The sequence below is a fragment of the Electrophorus electricus genome, chromosome 1 (genome assembly GCF_041902795.1).
Source record: "Electrophorus electricus isolate QZ-2024a chromosome 1, ASM4190279v1, whole genome shotgun sequence".
NCBI classification, from domain to species: Eukaryota; Metazoa; Chordata; class Actinopteri; order Gymnotiformes; family Gymnotidae; genus Electrophorus; species Electrophorus electricus.
In genome coordinates, this window is record NC_137497.1 from 32,700,246 (window position 1) to 32,727,666 (window position 27,421).

Genomic DNA, 27,421 nt, shown 5'->3' on the forward strand with positions numbered 1-27,421 from the left:
TGGATAACCAGGGTTCAATATTACCTTCCGACTCGGTTACCATTGCGCCACCCATGAGTGGCACCTATTCTACAGAATGCGTTTTCTTTAACGCTGAGCCCTCCGCTAAGCGCTTTTATAAAAGTACAGGCGCACAACACATTTTTGAACGAGGACCACCGATTTTAACCAGATTGTAAATTACATCCTTCACAAATGAAGTAACACCACGTTAAGCCACAATTTCATTATTTGGTGATAGTTAAGTATTGTGGCAGTATTACTGTTTCCACTGACTGTGCATTTGTGCGTATGCTGTAGAGAATGACCCAGGCATAGAAGTGATAAAGTGCTTCTCTCGTGAGCTGCCCAGGTGCGAGGACATTATTAGCCATGATTTCTGGTAGCGAAACCTTCACGGAGTCATCTGCATCCATCACAATTAAGTTACCCCCTGGAGAGGAATGTGTTTGGTTCTCATAAGCCCAGCTGTGGATCAGCATCAACATACTCAACTTACGCCCTGCGTTTAGTATGGCTGTGAGGAAAAAAAAGATTGGCAGTTTAAAAAGTATGTTAACCTCTAGGATAGGTCAGAACGTTAGTCAGCTGGTTTTCACAACACAACTTTGTTTGAGCAAAACAGAGCCAAATCAAAAGGGAGTGTGGGGGGAGTGTGGGAGGAGCATGGGGAGAGTGTGGGAGGAGCGTGGGAATAGCAGGGGAGCAGTATGCTGCTGTGTGTTTTGAGTGAGAGAACATCTCAGACTGTTGCTGCTGGAGCAGTGTTCTGTGGCACAGACGAGACAAACGCAACTTCACATCCTGCTGGGTGGAAGGAGAGGCACAGGGCAGGGCACTGTGTGGAGGGTCAGTGTGGGGATTTGGGTGGAGAGCTGGGTGGAGGGTGGAAAAAAAAAAGCGCAGGACTACATCAAATAAATTCTCCATTTCAGAACGGGCTAGTCAGAGTCCTGACCCCATTGCCATGGAAATGCTGTGGCACGACTGGCGCGGTATGAAGTAGGCCGTTCAAGCAAGACATTCCAAAAATACACAAGAAGTGAAGCAGTTTCATATAGAGGAAGAGACAAAACACCTCGTATCTCTGCACTGAGCAGTGGCCAAAGAAAGCGCTGGACAGAATCACATCCCTTTGGTTCACTTACTTTTCCCACAAAATTCATTGTTTAAACCATTTGTTCTATGAAGATATAAAATATCTGACCAAATTATGTGAAACCATCTTTTTTTATTATTAATACTTGGAAGATTATTAAAGGTTGGATGACATTTTTCAAGACTTTCCTGCAGAAAACCTTGATCATTCTGAAGAGTAAACATATGTTCTCACAACAGTACCAATGTAGCCTCACCTCTTAACTAGCAGAGATGGCAGCAGAAATGTGTGAGACAAAGTAAGCAGAACTAATAGTGAAGTCGTGTCGTCACTTCTAATGGATGTCAGTTGCATTCAGCCTCAGAAAGCAGTGTAGCATACAATATTAAAGTGAGTGAAAAGACAAGGGAACGAAGCAGCTCCAGTGATTCTGCAGACCCCGGTGACCCGGGAGCCAAAGCAAGGTCGCTACAGTTCAGAGGAGAAAGGTGTGCGTTTGTTTTCCCATCTGTCCGCTCTCTTTCTTCAACTTGCACACCCATTTCACTCTTTCTCCAGCATCCATCACTTTTCCCTTCTCCTACCAGGAGCAGAACTGAGAAACACTGGGGAGGGTCTCTCTCTTTCTCTCTCTCTCTCTCTCCCTCTCTCTGCCATGGTGGAGCTTCTGTCATCCCTAATGTGTCTTTTCTTTTTCTTCCTTGGCGTCTGGGTCCGTCTCCTTGCCTCCTGTCCACTTTCTGTCAGCTGCTAATGGTTTGGCTGTGCGTGACTCGCTCATGGTACACACGCAGGATGGCCTCACACACAAAGCTGAACTGGCACTGAAAAATAAATTCAAAACACACACACACACACACAAGTACGCACAGAAGGTAACAATTAAAAGTGTTTTGCAGCAGTGCACGAAATATGAATCTGTAAATCTACTAGTGCACTGAGAATGAGAATGTGTGTGTATAATTTGTGTGTGTGTAGTGTGTGGATGTGTGTGTGTTTATATGTATACCGAGGTCTGGACCATCATGGCTCTTTGCTCTCTCAGTGAAGTGACGATCTCTAGAGGATACACTGGCTGGTCTGCCTCCATCAGGAGCAGGGCTGTCTCCATGGTGATTAGCACACCTGTCCGCCCAATCCCAGCGCTGCAGGAAATGTCGCACAGTGACTTGCTAAAGGTTGTAATTTAGTGCATGTGTATTAGTGTGTGTTACTGTGTGTTAGGGTGTATGTTTTTGTGTGTGTTACTCTGTGAGTTTGTGAGAGTTTGTATGAGAGTTAGTACGTCTTAGTGTGTATATGTTTGTGTCTATGTCTTGCTCTGTGCGTGTGTGTGTGTGTGTGTGGTGTGCGCGCATGAGTCACCTGCAGTGGACCATAAGTGGCTCTGTATCCCTTCGCTTACTTCTCACTGCCTGAATAAAATCTAGGAAGTCTGAAGGCTCGTCTGGGACCCCATGATCTGGCCACGCCACATACTGTAAATGGACTATGGAGCGCTGCTGGCCCAGCTGAGATGAAAGAGAGGAAGAGAGAGAGGATAAGAGGGAGAGACAGAGAGAAAGAGAAAGGTTGTATTTATGGATGTGTTTGTTGAAAGTGAAAGACGTGTCTGGGCTTGTTCCTTTTTCTTTCAGTGCAAAGGACACTGAAGTGAAAAACACAAACGTAAACAATGCATCCGCGCGCGCACACACACACAGACATACACACACACACACACACACACACACACAGTTACATTCATGGCTGTTCCCCAGGCTACTTTTAAGAGCATCGTTTACCCAGTTACAGCTACTGTGTGAACCTGGAAGAACGTCTGCTTTTACTGGGTTGTTAATCAATAATAATAATCAAGACCACTTGTGTAGAAAGGAACCAGTTCCAAATGGGACCCTCTCTTCATGGGTGTGCACTGACTACTGTGTGAAGCGCTATAACATATTGGCTCGTGACCTTGGAACTGCAATTGGAAGTTTTTTGCACACAAGGCGGGGGACTAGCATGCAGAAATGAGGATTTACATTTCACGCCATTGCGATAAGAACCTGCAGGACCTGAACTCAATCACAACATCTAACATCTAAGAAGGAAACTAAAGTGACTTCTGGATTCCCCATCATGTGACCTGGAGCAGGGACTGTGTAGGGCACGGGGAGTCAATGGCGGAGACTCCAATTGCTTCCTGTCTGTCATCCTGTCCTGCTGAGGGTGACAGCCGGCGGTGTTGCTGGCGGTAACCTCTCTCTCTCGGGCAAATTTACTGTATGTCAATTTATTTTAACACATGTATAAGAAGCATCTATTCTTCCTCAGAATTCTAGTGAGTACCGTTTACATGTAACATTGTATCCAGGTAGCAAGACATTTACTTGATGAACCACCTGTGGCTCAGAGCAGATCATATGCAGGTACAAAACCCTCAATTTAGGGAAAGTGTTCCCCATATTTTCTTCTGTGGTTTATACAGCCTGCGCTGGTTCTGCATACGTGCGAGACAGAGCAAAGCAGGCGAAGCAGACGACTAGCTGAAGACCAGCTTCTGCGCACTGCTGTCTCCGTACAGGACCCCGCATCACAATCCTGACATGGTGAGCTAATGGTTGTCAGTGGGCTGGAGCCGTCATACTTAGAACATCTTTCATCCTGTCATACAACCAGACTGCAGGTATGTCAGATCTTAAGCATCTTTATAATCACTAAATTATGATACCAAAGAACTGGCTAAAGCATTGCTGTATGCAGGGTAATTGCAGTGTGCAGGGTAATTATTTTACTGTGAGGTCCTGCATAAATGCTGCATCAAGGTCATAGACAAACTCAAGTATTGTAGCAAATCAATTAAAAGGCATACACATCATGAATAGGATCACTCCCTCATGGACTAATCACTTGTCTTGTTTCTTTTTATCCATGTGTACACACACATACGCGCGCGCACACACACACACACACACACACACACACACACACACACACACACACACACACACACACACACACACAGTGTTTGGCCAATGAACATGTGATATAACCTCCGTCTGCTGTCCGTGCTGAGATGAACTCCCACCAGCCGAGACAACAGATGGGTCTATGTTCTCAACTGTGAGTGTGTGCACCCATGCACATGCATGTGTGTGGAAGTGCTCCAGCAAGGATGGCTCTGAAATCATGTGACCTTTGTGCCCACACATTCATGGAAATGGCAATGTAAATGTGAATACACAGGTATATACACACACACACACACACACACACACACACACACACACACACACACACACACACACACACACACACGTGTACAAACAAACAGTACTGGATTTTGTTTAACAAACCAAGTCTAAAGAGGAGAAGAAGGTAAGGAAAGACATAGATATTCGCAGCAGGAATCCCCAAACAGGGCACAAGCCATTTCTTTCAGAAATAGCTTTTTAGCGTCCTGCCTCACATACTACCAGAATGGACTGCTTTGGTCTTCTGAGAGTGACCGCAGTGTCCTAGTCTAATTCAAAGAGATAAATGAATCAAATAAGCCCTTCCCTTAGAGGTCTAGGGCACAACTGTATGTGACAACCTGAGTGCATGTGTAAGTGGTGTGTGTGTGTGTGTGTGTGTGTGTGTGTGCGCATGTACAGGGATGTACCTGTGTCTGAGTATGTATGGGGGCATACCTGAGTATGAGTGAGTGTTAACTCCCTTGTCACATATGCCAAGTTACACTCTTCAGAATGGCAGCACACTTGAAGATACCCATAATCTTTCACTTCAGGAGGATGGGGCCAGTACTGATGGCATTTGGTCTAAAATGGTACAGAGATTATTAGACAAATTGTGCACATGTACACACACACACACACACACACACACACACACACATACAAATCAAATCACCCACAGGAAAGAATTCCAACCACATGGTTACTAAGCAACAGTCAAGCTGAGCTCAAGAATACAGTAGTCACAATAAGTATATGCGTGTGTGTGTGTGTGTGTGTGTGTGTGTGTGTGTGAGGGAGAGAGAGAGAGAAAGAGTGTATGGGTGTAGGGAGAGAGACAGACTGTGTGTGTGTGTGTGTGTGTGTGTGTGTGTGTGTGTGTGTGTGTGTGTGTGTGTGTGTGTGATTTTTGTGAGCATACATATAGGTTCTGCAGTGAGCAGTCTGCTCTTTCAGAGGAAAATTGTGCTCAATTCACACGTCACTAGAGCTGAACAGAGCTCTGAAGGTCCCTGCAGTCTGCACATGTGTTCACTCTGAAAGGGTTTGTGTGTGTGTGTGTGTGTGTGTGTACACACATGTGTTTATGGGTGTGAGGGTATGTGTGGGTGTGTGTGTGCATTAGTGTGTGAATTTGTATGTGTGTTAATATGTGTATGTGTTTTGAGAGGCCCTTATGCCATTATTCAAACTTACCTCTCACACTCACCATCATACACACTATCAAACGCTTATAGTGTTGGTGTGAATGTGTGTTAGGGGTGTTAGGATGTGCGTCTGAATGCATACATACGTGTTTGTCTTAGTATTTGAGTGTGTGTATGTGTGTGAGTGTGTGTGTGTGTGTGTGTGTGTGTGTGTGTGTGTTTGTAACCCACCCGTCCTCTCTCGGTCAGTGTGGTCAACATGACAATCACACTCACTCTCTGCTCCCACACACTCCTCCAAAAGTGAGTGCAGGTTTGTGGCAGTGGCCCCTGGGCGGCAACGTACTGTAACACGCGTCCTACTGGCTCAGTCTAAAACACACACACACACACACACACACACACACACACACACACACACGACATGACATTGCTACATTGTTACAGTATATGACATTGCTACATTGTTACAGTATATGACATCGCTACATTGTTACAGTATATGACATTGCTACATTGTTACAGTATATGGCATTGCTACAGTATATGACACTGGTAACTGTATATAACATATAACATTGCTACAACAGCACTTTGTGTTCCTCACCTATTCTCACTTTAGATCGGCATAGGTAGTGAAGCAAATTAACACTGCACAAGTGCTTATGTATGGTCAAACGCCCTGCACACAATACATCCACTGAATCTGAAGTGCATGGTCCCCTGTCCTCGCTGTTCTCTGCAACATGTTTCTGGTTCTCTTTTCTGTTGGGGAGATTCTAGTTCAGCACATGTAACACATGATCAGCAGCCTTGTTTCCCTGATGTGAGTCAGCATCGGGGCAGACGCACGAGGCAGTTACTGATGCTCTCAGCCCAGGGGCGGCCAGCTTTTCAAGATCACGGTTCTGCTTTGGCATCACTGCAGATTGCCCATCATGGTGATGGCGTTTTGTCTTCAATCTCGTCTCTAGATGCAACTTTGATCCAGAACATGTTGGAAAACTGATACAGACCCATTATAAAGTTTACTTTATAGTTCTGCTATCAAAATCGCCTCCGAACAGTTAATATACCTCCACTCTGGGTGCTGATCTCCTGTTTGTAGGGACCATTACACCCGTGTCTGTGTATGTGGAACCGTTAGGTGTACCTGTGTCTGTGTGTGTGGAACCGTTAGGTGCACCTTTGTCTGTGTGATGAACCGTTAGGTGCACCTGTGTCTGTGTGTGGAACCGTTAGGTGTACCTGTGTCTGTGTGTGTGGAACCGTTAGGTGCACCTTTGTCTGTGTGATGAACCGTTAGGTGCACCTGTGTCTGTGTGTGGAACCGTTAGGTGCACCTGTGTCTGTGTGTGTGGAACCGTTAGGTGCACCTGTGTCTGTGTGTGTGGAACCGTTAGGTGCACCTGTGTCTGTGTGTGTGGAACCGTTAGGTGCACCTGTGTCTGTGTGTGAGGAACCATTTGCTACACCGGTGTCTGTGTTTGAGGAACCATTTGCTACACCGGTGTCTGTGTGTGAGGAACCATTTGCTACACCGGTGTCTGTGTGTGAGGAACCATTTGCTACACCGGTGTCTGTGTGTGAGGAACCATTTGCTACACCGGTGTCTGTGTGTGAGGAACCATTTGCTACACCGGTGTCTGTGTGTGAGGAACCATTTGCTACACCGGTGTCTGTGTGTGAGGAACCATTTGCTACACCTGGGTCTGTGTGTGAGGAACCATTTGCTACACCTGGGTCTGTGTGTGAGGAACCATTTGCTACACCTGGGTCTGTGTGTGAGGAACCATTTGCTACACCTGGGTCTGTGTGTGAGGAACTGGTAGGTACACCTGGGTCTGTATGTCAGGTCTCCATTGGGTACACCTGGGTTTGTTTTTTTTTACTTTACAGTGTCCTGCAAATTGTTATTTTTGCCCAGTTTCTCTGCTTTAATTATGAATGAGTGGTATTTTATAGACCCAGTATGATTTATGATAGGTCTGCACACATATATGATCAGTTATATCATAGGTCCTGATATAATGTATACTAGACCTTTATCATCCAGTTATTAATAGAGCATAGCACATATGAAAGGCAGTGATGTCATGAGTCATGCTGAAGTCGGGAACACATTCCATGTCTCTGGCCTGACATCCCTGACTCATTTTAGACGAAGCTTCCACCCCGACATGGGAAATGATGCTCAGACTCGCCATTTGTTTTCCATTCTTCCCATCAAGCCCCAGCAGGTGCGGAACTATTATTACTTTTAATATTGAGGTTTAAAACGACATCCAACGATATTCACGCCGTTTTGACTTTTATTAATTCAGATAACTGTACGTGATCATCTCTTTAAAAGGTCACAGCAGTGTTGCCTTCACGTACACATTTCTTTCCATATGGCTGCACTGTTGTTCTTAATTATGTGTACGTGATGCGCACATTGTGATGCATACACTTTTCTACTGCCGTTTTCTATGTTGTAGAGTTAAAACCTGAAAAGTAAAAGTGTTGAAGTGCAGAAGTTCTGGTTCTAATTTACCATTTATTTAAATTGTAGCTACCTTTAAATTTCCATAATTTCCCTGGGAACTGAACCCTTGACCTACCTGCCTGCTCTACCAGATCAGCTGTTGACGTTTGGTACTATAAAGAAATGCAGGAGTTCATGTCAAAGTTTGTTCACCAGTTACTGCCAGAACAAACAAGGGATGGATGGAATGGATGGAGTTTACTCACACAAAGTCAAGGAAAAAGTCACAGACAAGGACATGTCTGTGTCTATCTGTTTTCTTTTTAATGTGTGTGTGTGTGTGTGTTAATATGTGTATGGGTTTTGAGAGGCCCTTTAAGCCATTATTTAAACTTACCTCTCACACTCACCATCATGCACACTATCAAACCTCTAACACTCACCACCAGCGATAGGGTGTGTGAAGAGCATGGTGATGAGTGTAAGAGGTTTGATCGTGTGTGTGTGAGAGTATGGTGGTGAGTGTGAGAGGTAAGTTTCAATAATGGCCTAATGGGCCTCTCAGGTTGTGTGTGCACGCTTATAGTGTTGGTGTGAATGTGTGTTAGGGGTGTTAGGATGCGTCTGAATGCATACATACATGTTTGTCTTAGTATTTGAGTGTGTGTGTGTGTGTGTGTGTGTTTTTATTATTATTATGCAAAAATCTTTGTACTATAACACTCTTGGTGTGAGCGACGGAGATGACGTCCAGGACGCTCGACAGGACATTTTCAACAGAGGCCAGTGGGGCAGCCTGGAAGGGTAGGAATGAGCTATGTCAGACAGGAGGCCTAGACTGAGAGCTGTGTGAACCCCGGTCAGCTCTTTACTGCTCTCAGGAGTTCATGTCAAAGTTTATTCACCAGTTACTGCCAGAACAAACAAGGGATGGATGGAATGGATGGACTTTACTCACACAAAGTCAAGGAAAAAGTGTGTGTGTTTCTGTGTCTGGTATTTCTCTGTTTGTGTTTCTGTTCCTAGTGTTTCTCTCTGTGTTTCTCTTTGTGTGTTTCTCAGGATTTGTGTATGTGGATGTGGATGTGGATGTGGATGTGTGTGTGTGTGTGTGTGTGTGTGTGTGTGTGTGTGTGTGTGTGTGTACTAGCCTTCACATGACTGGCATTGATGTAATTCTCCTCCTCCGTCTGTAGCACCACCCTGGTGACGTCATCTGAAAAGACCATTAGAGACCAGACACAGAATGAGGAAGTGGAGATTTGGGGATTATCTGCCTCTACAAATATTCTCCTACACAGCATTATATCTTAATTCAAAGCTTAATTCAATGCTTACACAGAATGAAATAAAATGACACATTCATCCTTAATCATAATCCCTTCCTATCTGCAAACTAAGATACATGCATTATAACGGAGCTGTCTTCTAATCAGACAATATTGAAGACATTCAGATTCACATTCAGACTCTTAGAAAATACATTTATACATGCCATGATTAATGGAATACACAATTGCTACCAAACAGTGAGTGACAAACAAATATTTATGATAAGGGCTCTTCCAACATTTCACAAGCTGCTGTAGCTATAGGCTGACATTTCTGTTATCAGGTAGGAGACATCATCCAAGTCATCGGTGACATCAGAATGTAACTTACATGGCAACACATCTTTGTATCGATTTTTGTCCATGTTCTGAGGGAGTTTTGCACAAGACATTAACAGTCCAGCTTTCTTCCTGCACAATTTCTGTGATTGTCAAAACACAAAACACACATATTACCAAACAACTTCCCTACATGCTTCAGGTGGATATCCACACCCCTCCCCCCACCACACACACACACACACACACACACACACCCACAAACACCTCAAACTGCATCAGCAGAGTGCCAGAGAGCAGCGTCCGTTCCAGCCGACCCATGGCGTCCTCCAGCGTCTCCCCGATCGGATGACTGGGAGGTGGTGGTGTTTCGTCCTGCAGGCTGGCGCCTGAGAACTGTACCGTGGTTTCCGCTCGCACAGACACACCTGGATGCAGACAGCACAGTACATTCACCTGTCTGCTGATGCACTGCACAGACAGCGCAGCATGTTCACGTCCACTGCGCAGACACAGCCTACGTGCTCTGGGGGCTCCCAACTACAAAGCCACAGTAAAGACTCCATGCAGGTGCAACACAGAGGGCTGCAGGTAAGACCAGGTCTGGATTTGTGGCGGATCAGTCTGGCTTGCCTGTCTGAGGGGTGGAGGCACTCACCCTTCCGGCGCACCAGCAGGGCGAGCTCCTCGCTGTGGGACTCTCGGCTAGCTCTGATGAACATGACCACCTGCTGGTGTGTATGTTCTGAAATGTCACGGCCGTTTATCAGTAGAATTTGGTCTCCCTCCAGCAGAGCAGGGACACTGTGACCAGCCTGAAAAGGAGAAGCCATGGTGAACGTGCATACGCATGACAAATACACATGCACACGCATGCACACACGCACTCACACTCACACTCACACTCATGCACATACTCACGCACACACTCACACACACACACACACACACACACACACACATGCGCACGCACACACACACACTCACGCACACACACACACTCGCGCACACACTCATACACACGCGCACACACACTCACGCACACACACATGCGCACACACTCACACTCGCGCACACACACACGCGCACACACTCACACTCGCGCACACACTCACACTCGCGCACACTCACACACGCGCACACACTCACACTCGCGCACACACTCACACTCGCGCACACTCACACACACGCGCACGCACACGCACACACACACACACACGACCTGAGGCTTGATCTTACCGGGGAGTTCGGATTCACATGAGAAATGGCCAAAGGCATCTTCTGATCCACACCTCCCTATAAGAACATCAGCATCATATCAATTCATGAATTAAGACCACACACAATGTAAACTGATGGCTCAAACACATTCTGTCTGTCTCTGTGTCCTACACAGACACTCACTGACTCTCTCTTTCTCTCTCACATACACACACACACACACACACACACACACACACACACACACACACACGCTACACTCACTTTAACGTTAAATCCAAACTTGCCGTCCTGATCCGGGTTGATTCTCACTAGCAGTAGCTCCCCATCAGCTTCCATATTCTAAAGTAAAACACACACACACACACACACACACACACACACACATGCACACATAATTAACAGCAATATGGTTTGTGTTAAGATCACTTATGAAAAGACCCGTCCCAGAAACAGGAACACGGTTCAACTCGAAACAAAGAGACAAACAGTGTACGTCAAGTTACAGCTGATTTAGTTTTGGTCTCATGGATATAATAATAGACTAAGGGCTTCACTGTCCAAGATGAGAGTTGCATGACTCGTTATTTTGGTTTTACTGAACAGTTGACACTGGCAGCACTGTAAAACACTGGCAGCGGTGAGCACTGACAGCAGTGACCACTGGCAGCACTGTAAAACACTGGCAGCAGTGACCACTGGCAGCACTGTAAAACACTGGCAGCACTGTAAAACACTGGCAGCAGTGACCACTGGCAGCACTGTAAAAACACTGGCAGCACTGTAAAACACTGGCAGCACTGTAAAACACTGGCAGCAGTGACCACTGGCAGCACTGTTGAAGGTGAACAGTACAGCAGTAGGATGGTCACACACTGGACTTTGCTCAAATGTGTCTCCATGTATGACAAAGGGCAAAATAGCAGAATTAAACGTGATTTTAATTATTTAGCATTCATCTTTGCCACACCCACATCTCCGTGGCTACACCCAATCCTATGGAAAGTGATTCCTGACTGCAATCTCCCAGGGGCTCAGAGAGTCTCTTCCTGACAGGTCCAGCTTCATCTTCCTGGCTCTCCATCCCTGCTGTGTCCACCCACCTTCTCCCAGACACACTGCCAGTCATCCTCTTCCCATGTGATGTCATCAGTGTGGGACGAAACGCTGCCGCTCTTCTCTTCTTCGGGCACTTTCCTTCAGTAAACATATTTGTTACATACAATATACAGCAGCTGAATTACATCCAGATGTGTGTGTGTGTGTGTGTGTGTTCGAGTACACGGTATTATCTTCATGTACGAAGTGAAGCACAGACTTGTTTACCTGTAAGTATAGAACACATCTTCACTCTCAGTCATGTAACTCATCTCGTTGCTAAGGTTGTCCACAGAGGACGGCCGCGGCTTATGAACGTCATGCCGTAAACGAGGACTCCGCCTGGAACACAGGAAAAATCCACATCACACCTCCATCCACAGAGGAACGGTCCAGATCACTCAAACTTCACAACTCCAACCTTTCCAGCAGAATTCCTGTCAGATCCTTTTCTTATCTCTACCGAAGCCTCTTTGGTAATGAATGTTAGGATTAATCCACGTGCACTTGTGTATGGGTGTGTGCATGTATGGAACTGCAGTACCAGTTTGGAGTACTGGGGGGTGATCTCGAAGGCAGACTCTTGGTTTCCAGATGTTCAGTGGAGAGAGATTTTATTATAGGGTTCCACACCACCTCACCACCTACCAGCTTCCGATAGAGAGGGACAGACCTTCAACACAGACACACACACATACAGAGTCGTTGATGGAACATAGAGGCATGCTGGAATGGAACTGGACAAGCGGTTGGACAACCTACCTTGGCTTGGAGACTGAATTTCTTCTGTTGTGGAAGGTGTGGTGGTCCACACAGGATCTCCAGAGGTTCTTACAGGAACGAGAACAGGGCATGCAGAGAGCCACCACCTGCTGACCTCCCTCCCCCTGCAGGACAGCGAACGCACATGAACCATGTTAGCGAACCTTTACAGCAGCATCGTGGTGACTAATGGGTCATTTAACGTACTCTACACTAACGTACATGTGACATTACTGTCATTTAACCTACTCTACACTAACGTACATGTGACATTACTGTCATTTAATGTACTCTACACTAACGTACATGTGACATTACTGTCATTTAATGTACTCTACACTAACTTACATGTGACATTACTGTCATTTAACGTACTCTACACTAACTTACATGTGACACATTACTGTCATTTAACATACTCTACACTATCTTACATGTGACATTACTGTCATTTAACGTACTCTACACTAACTTACATGTGACACATTACTGTCATTTAACGTACTCTACACTAATGTACATGTGACATTACTGTCATTTAACGTACTCTAACTTACATGTGACATTAATGTAATTTAACATACTCTACACTAACTGACATGCGACACATTACTGTCATTTAACGTACTCTACACTATCTTACATGTGACACATTAATGTCATTAATGTACTCTACACTAACTTACATGTGGCACATTAATGTCATTAACGTACTCTACACTAACTTACATGTTTCCGCCGAAGGTGGATGAAGAATCTCTTTCTTTTGAATGAAATTTTGATGATGTTTATCCTGAGTAAATTAAATTACAAAAACAGAAAACATGACCAACAGTGTCTACAAAAGTGTCTATATTTGTTTGATTACTAATTGTTTTTCTAACAACTGTTCACTCACCATATAAATAAGATATAAAAATTAAAATACACGCATAAATCCTTTTTAATACTCGCTCGCTAACCTTTCAGATCAAAAGGTGTAATTACTTCACGATTCCTACTGTTTGTTTTAGTAGTGTTTCATATGGAAGCTGAACCGTGAGCACAGAAGCATGAATTAGAAAGCTCTCGTGCTACTTTAGCAGATGTTAAGATGACAAAAAATTATAATAATAAAAATTTGGCACATTAATCATTTTGTCTTCTGTCATCTTACATAATTGATTCCGTGAAACCACAGCAGGGGAATGTGTTTCATGTGAGAAAACTCCCTTAATGAAAACAGCCTCCTGTTTTCCCGTTACTGCAACTGCGGTAATCCTCTGATTCCCACTACAGGATGGTGTATGTGTGTTTATCGGAGACAGAACTTGATGTCTGATATCATATTTATCAGATACAGAACCTGATGCCCAATATCACATTACTTTGTCAGGGACAGAGCATGATGTCTGATATCACATTCTTTTTATCACATAGGTTTATCATCATACATGGTGTCACAGCAATAGCACGTAAACATATGAGTGGACTCGCGATAACGAATGCAGCATATCAAGCACGAAGGCGCTGAGCTGATATTAGTGCCTGCCGGCTCGGAGAAGAGTGCCTGCAGTTACACAAAAACTCACCAGGGGAAAAAACTGGAGCAAACCAAATTACAAAATATGGCCACACCTCCCGATGCAATGCCTACCCAGAGGGAGGGGATACTGGCACCCTGTGGAGAACACATAATCAAAGTAAAATTATAACCAACTGTTAGTTATGAGCAATAGCACCTACTGCAACTGTGCACATACAGTACAGAGAAATAACCCAACAACTACTGCAGACTAAGACACAAAAGCACTATAGTCCTTATCTAAGCTACAAAGACACTGTAGTTCTTATCTAAGATACAAAGGCACTGTAGTTCTTATCTAAGCTACAAAGACACTGTAGTTCTTATTTAAGATACAAAGGCACTGTAGTTCTTATCTAAGATACAAAGACACTGTAGTTCTTATCTAAGATACAAAGGCACTGTAGTCCTTATCTAAGCTACAAAGGCACTGTAGTTCTTATCTAAGATACAAAGGCACTGTAGTCCCTGTGTAAGACGCAGTCCGTGCAGTCCTGATCTAAGATACAAAAACACTGTAGTTCCTGTCTAACACACAAAAGCACTGTAGTCCTTGTCCAAGACATAACAGTACTGTAGTTCTTGCCTCTCTTTGTGCTTGGAGGACAGTAGTGAACAGAAACTGGGGCAGGGCTTAAAGAGGTCTGACTAGATGAAGTGGAAGGGTTACCCTGGCACAGTGAAGCTCCACACCATACAGGTCTAATGTCCTTGCTGTGTTCAGGTAACACAACTCTGCCTCACTTTGAGAGAGGCCTCTGTAACACACACACACACACACACACACACACACACACACACACACACACACACACACAAACAGTTAGTGGCTCTCCATTTGTCTTTCACTTTCTCCATCTCACGCACGTGCATGTTAATAAACATACCTACATACTAAATGAACACACTGAGAAACACTACATCGGTAATATTAGGTGTGTACAGTATGTACATATAACTGTGTTTGTATGGGTGTGTATGTTTAAGTGTAGGTGTGGGCAGGTGTGTGTCTATGTGTGCATGTGTGCCTGTATGCAGGCATATGTATGTGTGTGTATGTGTGCATGCATATGCGCGCGCGCGCGCGTGTGTGTGTGTTTTTGTGTGTGTATGTGTCTGTGTGAGAGAGTGTGTGTGTGTGTGTGTGTGTGTGTGTGTGTGTGTGTGTGTCTGTGTGAGAGAGTGTGTGTGTGTGTCACTTACCTGTGCTGAGGATGCAGTGACTCCACTTTGAAAAGGAAGTCCTGGTCCTGATCAGGAAGAAAGCTGATATGGCTGAGATATCCGGCCAGTGTCTCGGGGACATGGTCTCCAAACTCCGCTGTCAGTCAAACAGAAGGAGTGCTACCAATGAATGGACAGCATCACTTCCTTTGATGGGATTTAAAATTCTGAAGTAGTAAATCTGCCAATTCAGTACTCTGATAAATATTTCAATGCGTTTGAGACAGCAAACTCACACTGAACAGCGTAAGATGCCAGCACCACGGCAGAGCTTAACGGACACTTTAACCTGCATGTGAAAGACACGGAATTAAAAGGTCAAAACTGCACCTGTTCGGCTAAGGCCACCACATCATGTCTCCCTGGTGTCATTCTGGTACAAACACAGCATATAAAACAGTGCAACTCTCAGGACTGATACAGACGCTCTACCAACACAGTACCAAATTTGTCAAACATATCACCAGACTTAACTGCCAATAGCGCTGTGGTAACAAGTTTCCTCATTCATAAATGTGTACTGTTTGTGTATGTTAGTGTTTGTGTGATATATGGTGATACTGCTATTTGTCCCAATTTGCATATGATTTCAGCAATTCGTAATATAACACTGTATAATACAAAAACTACAACCTGAACCTGTCTGATAGTAAATTTCCCAGTGAGAAGCTGATGTGGATTAGATGATCTTTACTGTAATGTTTGGTCACACAAATTCTGCACATTCACCCATTTAGCCATCTGACAAATGTATTTAAAAGGCACATATTTGGTCTGTTTGGAGTAAACATGATGGCAAACTTTGTAACTGCTATAGCAGGAGGACACAAAAAGGAGGGAGCCTTGCTTGAGAAGAATCTCAGAATGTCAGACTTTTGCCATAAGAAATGCAAATGTAGGTGTTACAAAGTAAGAACCAATAACCAGATATAGATTGAGGAGAACTACAGTTTTACTGTTCTGTCATGATTAAAAGAAAAAATGATCAACTCAGCACATCCTTGCAGTTCCCATCTTCGTAAAAGTAATAAATGCCTTAAATTTTTATGTAACCGGTAGTTTTCAGCATACCACTGGTCTATTGACTGGGGTAAGCCAGTCATCTGTTTCTTGGTGTATCTCTTTAATATGCATAGACTCATTTACATGTCGATTTTAATTGGCTTTCGCTTTGGGAAAATGTGAATTTACTGCAGTTGTAAGTTGCAGCTGTGAGTTACACCAATTATTGCCCCAGTGACTTTATGATTGGGACTTAAATACTGTGTCACTTATTTGGTGTGACGTAGTGTAGTTACCATCACATTGGTGATCACACTGAATCCGGCTCACTGTATTTAAATTCCTGAAATCTGGCTCCACTCTGTGCTTTGTGCAGATCTTGAGAAGGTCACAATGGCAAAGCAATAACACTAAATCCATTACAAAGCTTTAAAAGACTGGGGAAAAGTACACAGATTATGGAAAGAATAATCTGTTTAGTCTCCTGTTAATCAGATGAACCTTGTCACACAGGAGCTTTAACTGAATTTACTAAAGTCCAATTATTTTCGTTCTCTACTTTACTGGACAGTAAAATGGCTGCGTAGGGATTACCTGCCCTCATGAATGTCTTTCTTAATTTGCAAAAAATAGAAGTGCCTGCAGAGAAAAACAGACAAGCTGAAGTTAGCATTTTTAACACCAGGCCACACACATGCATGCACATGCACACATACAGACTCGGTGTCACACAACGTCACACGCGTGCGTACGCATACACACACACACACACACACACACACACACACACACACACACACACACACACACACACACACACACACACACACCTGGTCTGTTCATGCTGAAGAGAGTTTGGGTCAGAGATGAAGAATCGCACTCTGAATATTAAATAGAATGGAGCTGTACCTGAGACAGGGGGAGAGGGAGAGAGGGAGAGAGAGAAGAGGAAGAAAGAAAGAACAGGAGAGGAAGAGAGAGAGAGAGAGAGGAAGAGAAAGAGAGGAAGCAAGCAGGAGAGGAAGAGAAAGAAAGAGATGATGAGAATGTACCTCCCACATAAATTAGTTGTCTCTAACCGTAATTTACTAAACACACACTATAAACACCTTTGGCTAGTGCAGTTCATAAGACAGTTGAAGGGAAATGTATAGTATACATTCACAGCAAGTTAGACTGATTACAAGCTGAACCAAATTGTCCTGCTGTGTAAAACAATTTAGTAATTAAAACAATCTCAGGTCAAACAATAGGGCAATGCTGACTTTTAGTAAGTAAAGAAAATCCTTTACTGTTCTAATAACATTTACCTGACACTTTTATCCAAAGTGACTTACTTATGACTCAGTAAAACTTGAGCAATTAAGGATCTTGCTCAGGGGACCAACAGTGGGGCTTGAACCTTCCACTTACATGTCAAGTACCTTAACCATTAAGCTACCACTGCCCTACCACAACAAACACTATGTGTTAACTCTCCCTACTAATGAATTAGCAATTAATAACCTTAATAGTCCTTTTTTGTAAGCTTTGGTACATCTAAATGTATTTAAAAATTGTAATATCTTTAATCAAAAAAAAAAAAAGTAATCTATATTTGTGTTTGGAGGATGTAGAGTTTCTGTATCTGCAAGCAATGCCCACTCTGTTTCTGGAAAGGGACCGTTTTAGACTGGACAGTCTGGAGAGTCACTCTCAGTCTGGAAATTTACTATTGTAGACTAAAGAGTCATTGTCATCAACTGGAGACTTATTGTCATAGACTGCAGAGTTACTATTGGACACTAGAGAGTTATTTATTAGCACTACAACACAGCAAATCACGAGCTAGGCTGCAGGAATGCCTCGAGCTCATGCATGGGCAAGCTCACATTCCTTCTGAGTGTGTTCTGCACCCATGTAGTTTCTGCATGCGTGTTGTTTCTGTTTGGCTTATCTGACATCATCATTGAGTGAGTACATGGTTTATTGTGTTATCAGTGCTCATCGGAACGAACATGAGCCCTCACCACACTGGCAGAGAAGCCGAGAGTTCTGTTACCGGGTTTCTCACTCTGGTAACGTTTCAGCCAGATTAGAAAAGGCCTCCTTGCTGACCATCTCAGATTTGTATCTTAACTGAAAATGGGTGTGGCCTCAAAATGAGTGGTTTTAAAAAAGTAAGAACAAAGTACTTTACGTGTCAAATATTGATGCTACATGTATGACATTTACAGGCATTACAGGCATTATTCTGCGAGTTACATCCTACTACATTTACCAAAACACACAATACATGCATGTTTGCCAATTTATTGTTTACAAGAAGTACTAGAAAAAAAAAACATGTTCTGTGCAATTTTTGCTTCATCCTGAAGTATATCACATTTTTCTATATCCTCACAATAAAGTATATCAGATCTTTCTATATACCTCAGGGGTGGGGGTAGGGGTGTTCATGTTTTATGAGTGTGTAAGTGTGATTTTGAATAATTGTAAACTGTGATTTAGGCATCAATAAAAAATATTAATCAATAAAAATAAAAAAGAAAAGGCATGAAAACTTTGATCATTATGATCTATGACTGCATTCATGCTGTCTGATCTGAATGGTTTATTTTTGCCAGCATTCTGCATACTCTATTCAGAACCAGCAGTATGACACGGACTGAAAATCACTGCATTAAAATCTATAATTTCAAAATAATGTGGTCATAAGTCCACATATTCAATATTGTGAACGTGTACATTTCTTTGGGTTTGCACAGTTCTCACCTTTGGCCTGCTTTTTGAAAGGTTTGTTGGGATCCAGCCACCTCTGAAATGAAAAATGTTCAGTGTGACCACAAATCAGCAGGACATCAGTAATACCAGTACAATTACTCAGCACCACAATGCTAAAAGTCTCAAAATGCAAGCAGTTCCCAGTTTGGACTAGAACAGTTGAGTACACAAACACACTTACAGGTGAACTAGTGGCATCTTCACTGATCTGAAGGCTGAAATAGTGTTTCTCTTTGATGGCCAGACGTTCGCAAACCAGGTCAAACAGTAACTGCCCAGTGTCATTCCTCTGTAAAGAGAAATAACATATGACAAGTGTGTGTGTGTGAGATGTGCACACATTTTAGTCTAGAAAATAGTCTGATGAATTTATAAACAAATTAGTAACTTGTCTAAATCATACTATCCATGAAAAAAGTAGTTCAAGTTTAATATATTCAACATTCCCTGTAGAATTCCCTGTATGTGTCTGTTTTAGACAATCAGAGCAGAATACAAGAGGACTGCATTAAATCTCCACCCTCGGTCTCGGTCTCCTTCTCCCATAGGTGCTGCCCACATCCACTTATTTGTCTCATTCTTTAAATCAAAACACACATGCACACATGTACACAAGCCTGAACACACGCACTCCTCCCTCAGACAGAACCTGCACACAGTGCAGTTAGACATTTGTACTCACGCTGACGTTGAACGTGTGTGTGGTGTAGTCCGGGAAACGCACTACACACAGCAGCTCAGCCCGTGGCGTGTGTGTGTGCTTGGGAAGGTCATGCAGAGCCAGAGCACTGAGTTTGTTTCCAAGGGCACACCACGGGGATGTCATCCTCCTCACTGGAATGTGCCTACCAGGACAGGGAGCACAGCAGGCTCGTCCCTTTCAGCACACAGCTCATGACATGCCTCGTATATCTGCATGCAGCTTGCAACAAAAGGATGCAACACACACTCACTGCGGCACATCGTCCCAGACACACACATTCCTAGTGTGTTTGATGGCACATTTCAACACATTCCGATGAAGTGAAATATATTCGTTTTTCCACATCAAAGTAAGCAATAGGAACTTTTTCAGTATGGACACAAAAATTCTGGTTTTTTTCAGTTAATTCACAAACACACTGCCTAAAATATCATTTTTGTACAGGTTTGTAAGAGATAATTTTCTCAGCCTGGCATCTAATTTCCCAAGATAGTTTCCAGGCCAATAAATGTTTGCAATGTGTCAGAAAATACTGCCTTCTACTAGACTGCTTTGGTCCCTCATGTACTCAGTCAGGCAAATTCACCAAGTCACATGATCACTAATTGCAGCATAGAGGATGCGTGATGAAGCCCCCCAGACACTTCTGTGGTTAAGAATCACACCTTAGATGATGTATTTTTGTGGTTTGTGCTCCAGCTGTGTGCTGTGTGCAAAACTTTATCAAGAGTAAACTTTAAACCTCCTACTATAAAGGTCTTTGGTAGTTGTATTTCTAGTACTTAAAATTGGAATGTATCCAGAATGTACAAGCTCCAATAAACATAAAACATGTATTATAAAATTGATATAGACATAAACGGCTTAACAGATTCCCGTGAGACATTACAAGAGAACGCAATAAATGTGATTAGTCAGTTTGCCTGGTGCACTGACGTCATTGATCCCTGGTTGCAGACGGCGCTAATCGGAAAATAAAAGAACAACCTGACAGATGACGGACTTTTCTTCAAATGTGCCAGCTGAGCTCAGGAGCTTATGGCTCTCCAGAAGAACCGCAGAAATGAATTCTGTCTGACACATTCGCCATCATTGTTGCCCTGCGCTTGTGCTTTTCACCACACCAGTCAGAAATGGAGAAACCGACACTCTCCCAGCCCACCGGTTCTGTGCTGCAGTTCTTTACACTTGCAATGGTGCAGAACCTAATGGTGGCCCCAGGGGATTTGGTTGTATGTGAACAAAGATGATTTGAAACATTTTAGAATTCACTGTTTGGTTACCAACATGAGTCCCTTTATCGGTGAAGCCGTTTTGGAGCCACAGGTTCTATTATTCTAGTAGCGCGTGATCTTTGTGCTCCATAATATTAAATTCTTCTAAGCAGTTTGTTCATTTGGTATCTGAAAATCCACACGGCACGGCAAAGCTGGGTTACAAGGTCAAAACAACAACAAAAAAAGAAGCTGAATGAACACAGGCAAATCCAAGCAATCTGATTCTAAAGACGGAGTGGCCGTGCCCATACTTCGCAGCTTTAACACAAACGTACACACCTCCCCTATGAGCCTAAACATATCTCTGTTCGGTTTTCTCTAAACTGTTGTATCTCTCTTCGGCCCACCCAGGACTGGACAGGGCAGGACTGGAAAATATTTCACTATCTAGAGAGACAGTAACAAGGTCAGTGGAAGCAGGTATGAAACACACAAACGGCTTTCCACACACAACACGGAGAGACAGAGAAAGACACAACAGTGAGAGATGGTTGGAGAGGATTAGGCTGACCATTCAACATAACAATCAGCCTGTCTAGAGTAAGTCAGAATAGTCACAGCTAAAATAGAAAGATGAATATTTAAAAATATGTATAAGTAAATGTGTTTTAAACACGTTTGGGTATATTTGTTATTGTTTTGGATTAATAAGTATTATAAGAACAACAATGACAGCAGTGTAGAAAAAAAAAAACAACAACAATTCAAACAACACTGGAATCACTTCCAGTGTGTTCAACAGCTACATCACAGGACACAAACAGAACACCAGAAAACAGAACGATACAAACAGAACAATACAAACAGAACACCAGCAGCAGAAACTGTACAGACATATCCCACTTTGATGAGAAGGACAGACAAGAGACAGCATTGCTACCTTTGCTTCATGAATAACAAATGATGGTAATATTGCATATTTGTTGAAGTACATCTGTATTTTTGCAACAAAAACAACTTCAAACAACAAATTTGGTTTTAACAATACAGTGGTGCTGTCAGTCTAATAAATTTGCTTATCCAAAGATTTCAGTTGAGTAACTCCAGTGTACTGCAGTAAGAGATGTAGAGATATTCAAAATAGTGAGGTCCACAAGGTTTCCAGAGAAACAGGATGTTTTAGACAGAGGTGCAACAGAAAAGCGTTTGCCCCATCTGTAGATTGCGAGACTGATCCCCAGTTATGCTACGAGAGAGCAAAATTAGCCGTGTTACCTGTTCTCAGGTAAGGAGAGCATAACTTCTCCCGCCCCGGCCACTTACAATGACACTGGCCAATTATGAGTGTCTGTGAGCTCATGCATCAGAAAGGGGTGAACAGTGCTGTCTTCTGAGTGCGTTACACCACTCCTGACGTTGCATGAATTAAAAAAATAGTCAAGGAGTGACTAACTACTCCTACTCTACTTTCACTGTACTCCTCCTCTATGCACGCAATACTTTTCTTCTACTCCTACTGTACTCCCACTCTACTCCTCTCTTGTATGGTGCCACTAGTCAGTCAGGGGAGTCCGCACGATTGTGTAGGACAGAGCAGAACACCAAATGTTTCATTACATCACCTGTAAGGGAAATGATCACTTGTCGACTTTTGCTCAGCATGATTTCTCCACTGTGTTTTCAGAAGCCATCAGAGTAACAACAAAAAAAAACAACAACACCCGGTCGTTATGACCGGCCATGTTCCACCTCACTCCCCATTCGAAACTTAAGCAGTGTGATGGACAAGAGGCAACATGAGTGCCACCGCCAAACCCTAGATAAGCAGGGACCACTCAAGTACAAACCGAAATGAGGCTGTCTCTCAAGCACACACAGCATACACATTCATACACATGCGTGTAAAGAGTATTGTAAAAGCATACGCAATTAAAAGTACTGTTACTTCCCCAAAAACATGTACTGTTAGTAAGGTACCCATCCTAAAAACTACCTAAGGGTAAAAGAATAGTTCCTTCAAAAGCACTCAGGGTAGTGAGGTTTTTTTTTTGTTTTTTTTTGTGAACAATTCCTCTAATAAGTTAAAAATTTAACAAGTTTAATAAGTTAAAAAGGTAGATCAACGCATTTGTTACTTACAAAGGTAACTCATGCATTAAAGTTCCTTTTTATGTCAGCCAGAAACAACAGAACGTTTTACCCTTAGGGTGTAATAATAGTATTTGTAATTTGTTACTTCACAGCCCTGCTCATGCATGGCATTCCTGATGCTCAGCCAATACAGCAGTTCATCTCCACACACCATTGTAATAACCTATGTGGAAGAGATAGGCACGGAGTGAAAACCAGATGCAGCTAGTCTAGTCAGGCTCACTGAACGTTTTCAATCAATTAGCTAATGCTACATGTGTAAGGTAATAGTTGTACTTTCATTCAACAACAACTTGAGTGTAAATAAGCAGCTACCTCTGGTGGTCCTCCCAGCTAATGTAAACGTGAGGTTGTAAACAGCAAGATAAGTGAGTTAAACCTAAAAATCAGCTTGCAAAGTATAACTATTATAGCCACACAAAATTAAATTGCATTTTGGTTATCCTCCAGATCATGTTTTTAGTTAACCAACAATACATTATTTTTCTCCCTCTATACACAGCTCATATAGCCATATAATTCACTAACCTAATTCTGGCTTTCACCCGTACAAATACAGTTTTATATATATATATATATATATATATATATATATATATATATATATATATATATATATATATATATATATATATATATAGTGTGTGTATGTATGTATATATATGTGTGTGTGTGTGCGTGTTTGTGTGTGTGTAATGATGTAAGGGAGGCTGGATGCCAAGGTGAGTCTCCATGAAACAAACAATTATACATAAAACAAACATGAAGAATATATGTTTAATGAACAAACATGCAACAGTTAAACGGTAGATCCAGCAGCATAGGCACTGACACTTGGTCAAACACAGATAAACACAGGAAGAAACACAGGCTTTCAATCCATAAGGTAACGAGGAGTGAACCAAGGGAGAGGAGAAACAGATGATGGGCTAATAGGGGGTGTGGTGACCTAAGGGAGAAAGTCACACACACACAAACATCACTGAGATGCTACACAGACTTGGGGTGAGGAGTCGAGGAGGTTGGGGCCATTATGACACACACACACACACACACACACACACACACACACACACACACACACACACACACACACACACGGCCAGACGCACCTTCATCAAAAGAGATTTAAAAATGTTTCTAAATTCTTATGAAACAGAAGTACTGCTGTTTAGCATTAAGTCTGGACATAAAGTGACTTAAGTTTATCCTAGGCTTGAATATTTGTTCAGTGCAGCAGACTTTGGCATTATCTTTGTAATTTACATACAACAACCCACGTTGTAGCCCAGCCAATATCAACATGGACCTGTGCAGCCGAAACTTCAACAGTTCTGCAGGTACTGTGGCAATGGAGCAACAAGAATGAAAACAGCAGACTATGTACAGAAATGTAGCATTCCAGGCTGTGGAATGTCTGTGGGCCATCTTTGTAACAAAAGAGCGAAGTGCAAGTGCAGGTCAGAGGGTAGTATTAACAAAAATGAAGTCCAGGATCTGACTGGCCAGTACCCAACTTCTCTCTACAGGCACATACCCCTCCCAGTTCACCAGATACTGTATCCTGCCTCCAGTCCAACAGAGCAGTGACTGTAGACAGGTTTGCCTCCTACATCCCATGGTGGCAGAGGACTGGAGGGCAAGCTGGCAAAATCCAGTGGGCCCTGTGATGACAGGCTTCAGGGAAGACACATAAAAGGAAGAGAACACCCAGCTACCCACAGACAGGTTGACCTGGTAGGTGACCTCAATAATGCCATTGGATGGTGTATGGGTGACAAACCTGGAGTGAAGCTTGCTTCCGTTCTGCCATCCTTTGTGGCCATACACACTTGATCTTCCAGCTGATAGACAGTGGTCACCCCCTGACATCTGTCTGCTTTCGTCTTGAAGACGGAGACAGCCACCTGGAAACGACATGTCCCTTCCCATGCTCTTTGGCACTTCTAGTACCAGGACTGGATGGTGGGATGTCTGGAGGATAGGAAGGTGATAGGAGGATAGGAGCCGAGGAGTACAACAGGACTGGAAACTCAGAACGCACTTGAACGGGCTGAGCCCAGTAGATGTATTCCCAATATAAAACGTGCTTGGGTTTGTGGAAGGCACTGTATAAACTGAGCTTATTGTGTATGGTGCAGGGACTTCTGAATGTATTCTGCCCTGGGCAGGTAGGAACTCCATGTGTCTGGACGGACTCCAGGGTATAGGGGGTCTTGCTCTGGGTACAAACTGTGCACAACATGACATGCTTAACCACATCCCGTTGCATGGAGGGACACCAGTAGCAGGCTGGGATGAGCTATCTCGTGTGTGTGGATCCTGGGTTACCTGTCCCCAGTGAGGTATTTGCCCAGTTCATCAAAGGGGGGGGGGGGGGGGGGCAGAACTGTAGTGGCACATACAGAAGGTTGCTGGGACAGAGTGGATAAAGGTTGGCCTAGGCTATGGTGCTGTCCAAGCCCAACTTAATGGCACCAAGGAAGCAGGAGCAAAGCAAGATGGGTTCCTGGCAGGTGGGTCCGGCATCAGGTTACACGGGTGTGAGCGGGTGTCTATCTTAGCATTTTTGGAGGCAGGTTGGTAGTTAATGGTGAAGTGAAACAGAGAAGAGAATGGATTACCTGGCCCGCTGGGAGTTCAATCTTTTGGTGGTCTAGTGGTACTAGAGGTTTTTATGGTCAGCGATTGACAAATGTATGCTGGGTGCCCTCCAGCCACTGACTCCACTCCTCAAACACTAGCTTGATCACCAGCAGCTCTGTCAACCACTCCATAGTCCCTATCAGCTGGGGAAGAATGTCACCAACTTTATTACTGGGTTCACCACAGTATGAACAGCCCCATTCCAACTTCTTTGTCAGAGGCATCCACCTTTATTATGAATGGTCTTGAGAGACTGAGACACTGAAGACTGTTTGAAGTGCTGTGAATGTGCTCTCCACTGCAAGTGTCCACACAAGCCGATTCTGTTTGCCCTACAAGAGGTTGGCAAGTGGCTAAGCCGTGGAGCCTGAATGAATCGCCCACAGAAATGTGTGAACTCTAGGAAGCACTGTAGGTCACAGTGCATCTGAGGTTTGGGTCATTGAGTGTTGCGTCTACCTTACTAGTCTTTATCTGTATGCAGGCCTCACTGATCATTTAAAGGAAACTAACCTTGGTTACATTACAAGATATTGTACAAGTTATTGTGAAGGAGAGTGTGGGGAACCTGATTTCCATTATGGATATGCTGGTGCGGGAAAGGAGAGTAGAATGTCATCTGTGTAAGTAAAATCCTGAAGGACTTATTAATAAACTGAAGGATTCCTGAAGGACTCATTATTCAATGCCTGGAATATGGAAGGTGCCGCTGCTAGTACATATGGCAAAACAAGTACTTATAATGGCCGGAAGCTGTACTAAATGCGGTCTTCCAATTGACGCCTTCCTTAACCCACAACAAGTTAAGGAAGGTGTTGCGCAATCTAGCTTGGTTGAAGTACCTAGCACCACTGAGCTATTCTAGGATGGATGGAACTAAAGGCAAGGGATATGGGGTACTTCACCCAAAGGGCATTTAAGCCCTGGTAGTCTATGCATGGGCTCAAGACTCTTTCTTTCTTCAATATGAAGAAGACACTGGCTGAGGCCAAGGACATGGAAGGGAGGATCTAGGTTTGCGCCTCCTGGATGTCCTATGACACTATTCACCTTTTGGGAGAGAGAATATACCCAACACGATGGTGGACAGGAAGTTTCCACCAACTTAACAGCAGTCAGTGCTCCTATGTGGTGGGAGTTGGGTTGGGCAGAAGACATCAACCAGGTCTTGGTATGGAGCCAGAATAGGGAGGTTGGAGTGGATGTCCAGGCTTTCTGTGGTTGTGGATTGGCAGAGCTATGGACTTGAGGCAGTGGGTTTGACAGAAGGGGAACCTTTGGTATATATGGCTGTCAGGCCAGGAGATGAGTGGGTTGTGTGTATGGAACAGACATGGAGCAATATTTATGAGAAGACAAGATAAATGGTCAGAGAAGGGAATTCTGCTCACCTTAGGGCTAAGGTTTTTGGGATCACAAGGAGGGGCAGATGGCAGGTTGAGCTTATGTGATCCACACTTCCACAGTACAGGTGCTGGCACAATTGTGAGCATCTCCTCTTCTTCTCTGCCAAAAGATGAGCACTGCC

The 27,421-nt window shown here is 43.6% G+C and overlaps 1 protein-coding gene across 1 annotated transcript; it reads right to left on the minus strand.

Moving 5' to 3' along the window:
- Positions 1-963: 963 nt before the first annotated feature.
- ptpn3 (protein tyrosine phosphatase non-receptor type 3) lies at positions 964-25,642 on the minus strand. The gene is made up of 26 exons (XM_027001156.3): positions 25,031-25,642; positions 19,859-20,021; positions 19,358-19,465; positions 19,168-19,210; positions 17,244-17,322; positions 17,008-17,052; positions 15,648-15,700; positions 15,391-15,508; positions 14,858-14,945; positions 14,195-14,283; positions 13,353-13,416; positions 12,624-12,748; positions 12,406-12,534; positions 12,090-12,203; positions 11,867-11,960; positions 11,028-11,105; positions 10,782-10,838; positions 10,201-10,357; positions 9,810-9,970; positions 9,595-9,685; positions 9,084-9,148; positions 5,697-5,837; positions 4,774-4,902; positions 2,465-2,610; positions 2,109-2,244; positions 964-1,923 (listed from the first exon to the last, which is right to left on the minus strand). The coding sequence occupies exons 1-26, from the start codon at positions 25,507-25,509 to the stop codon at positions 1,843-1,845; spliced, it is 3,033 nt and encodes a 1,010-aa protein (XP_026856957.3). The 5' UTR covers positions 25,510-25,642; the 3' UTR covers positions 964-1,842.
- Between the last annotated feature and the right edge of the window lie 1,779 nt (positions 25,643-27,421).

What these genes read in the sequence shown, in the direction of transcription:
- ptpn3 (XM_027001156.3), bottom strand. Translation starts at nt 25,509, where the DNA reads ATGTGGTTAAGCATGTCATGTTGTGCACAGTTTGTACCCAGAGCAAGA. An exon ending in AGTTTGGATTTAACGTTAAA is followed by an intron (nt 10,839 to 11,027) that starts GTGAGTGTAGCG and finishes ATGTTCTTATAG; the next exon opens with GGAGGTGTGGATCAGAAGAT. An exon ending in CCTGCTGGTGCGCCGGAAGG is followed by an intron (nt 9,971 to 10,200) that starts GTGAGTGCCTCC and finishes GTCTGCATCCAG; the next exon opens with GTGTGTCTGTGCGAGCGGAA.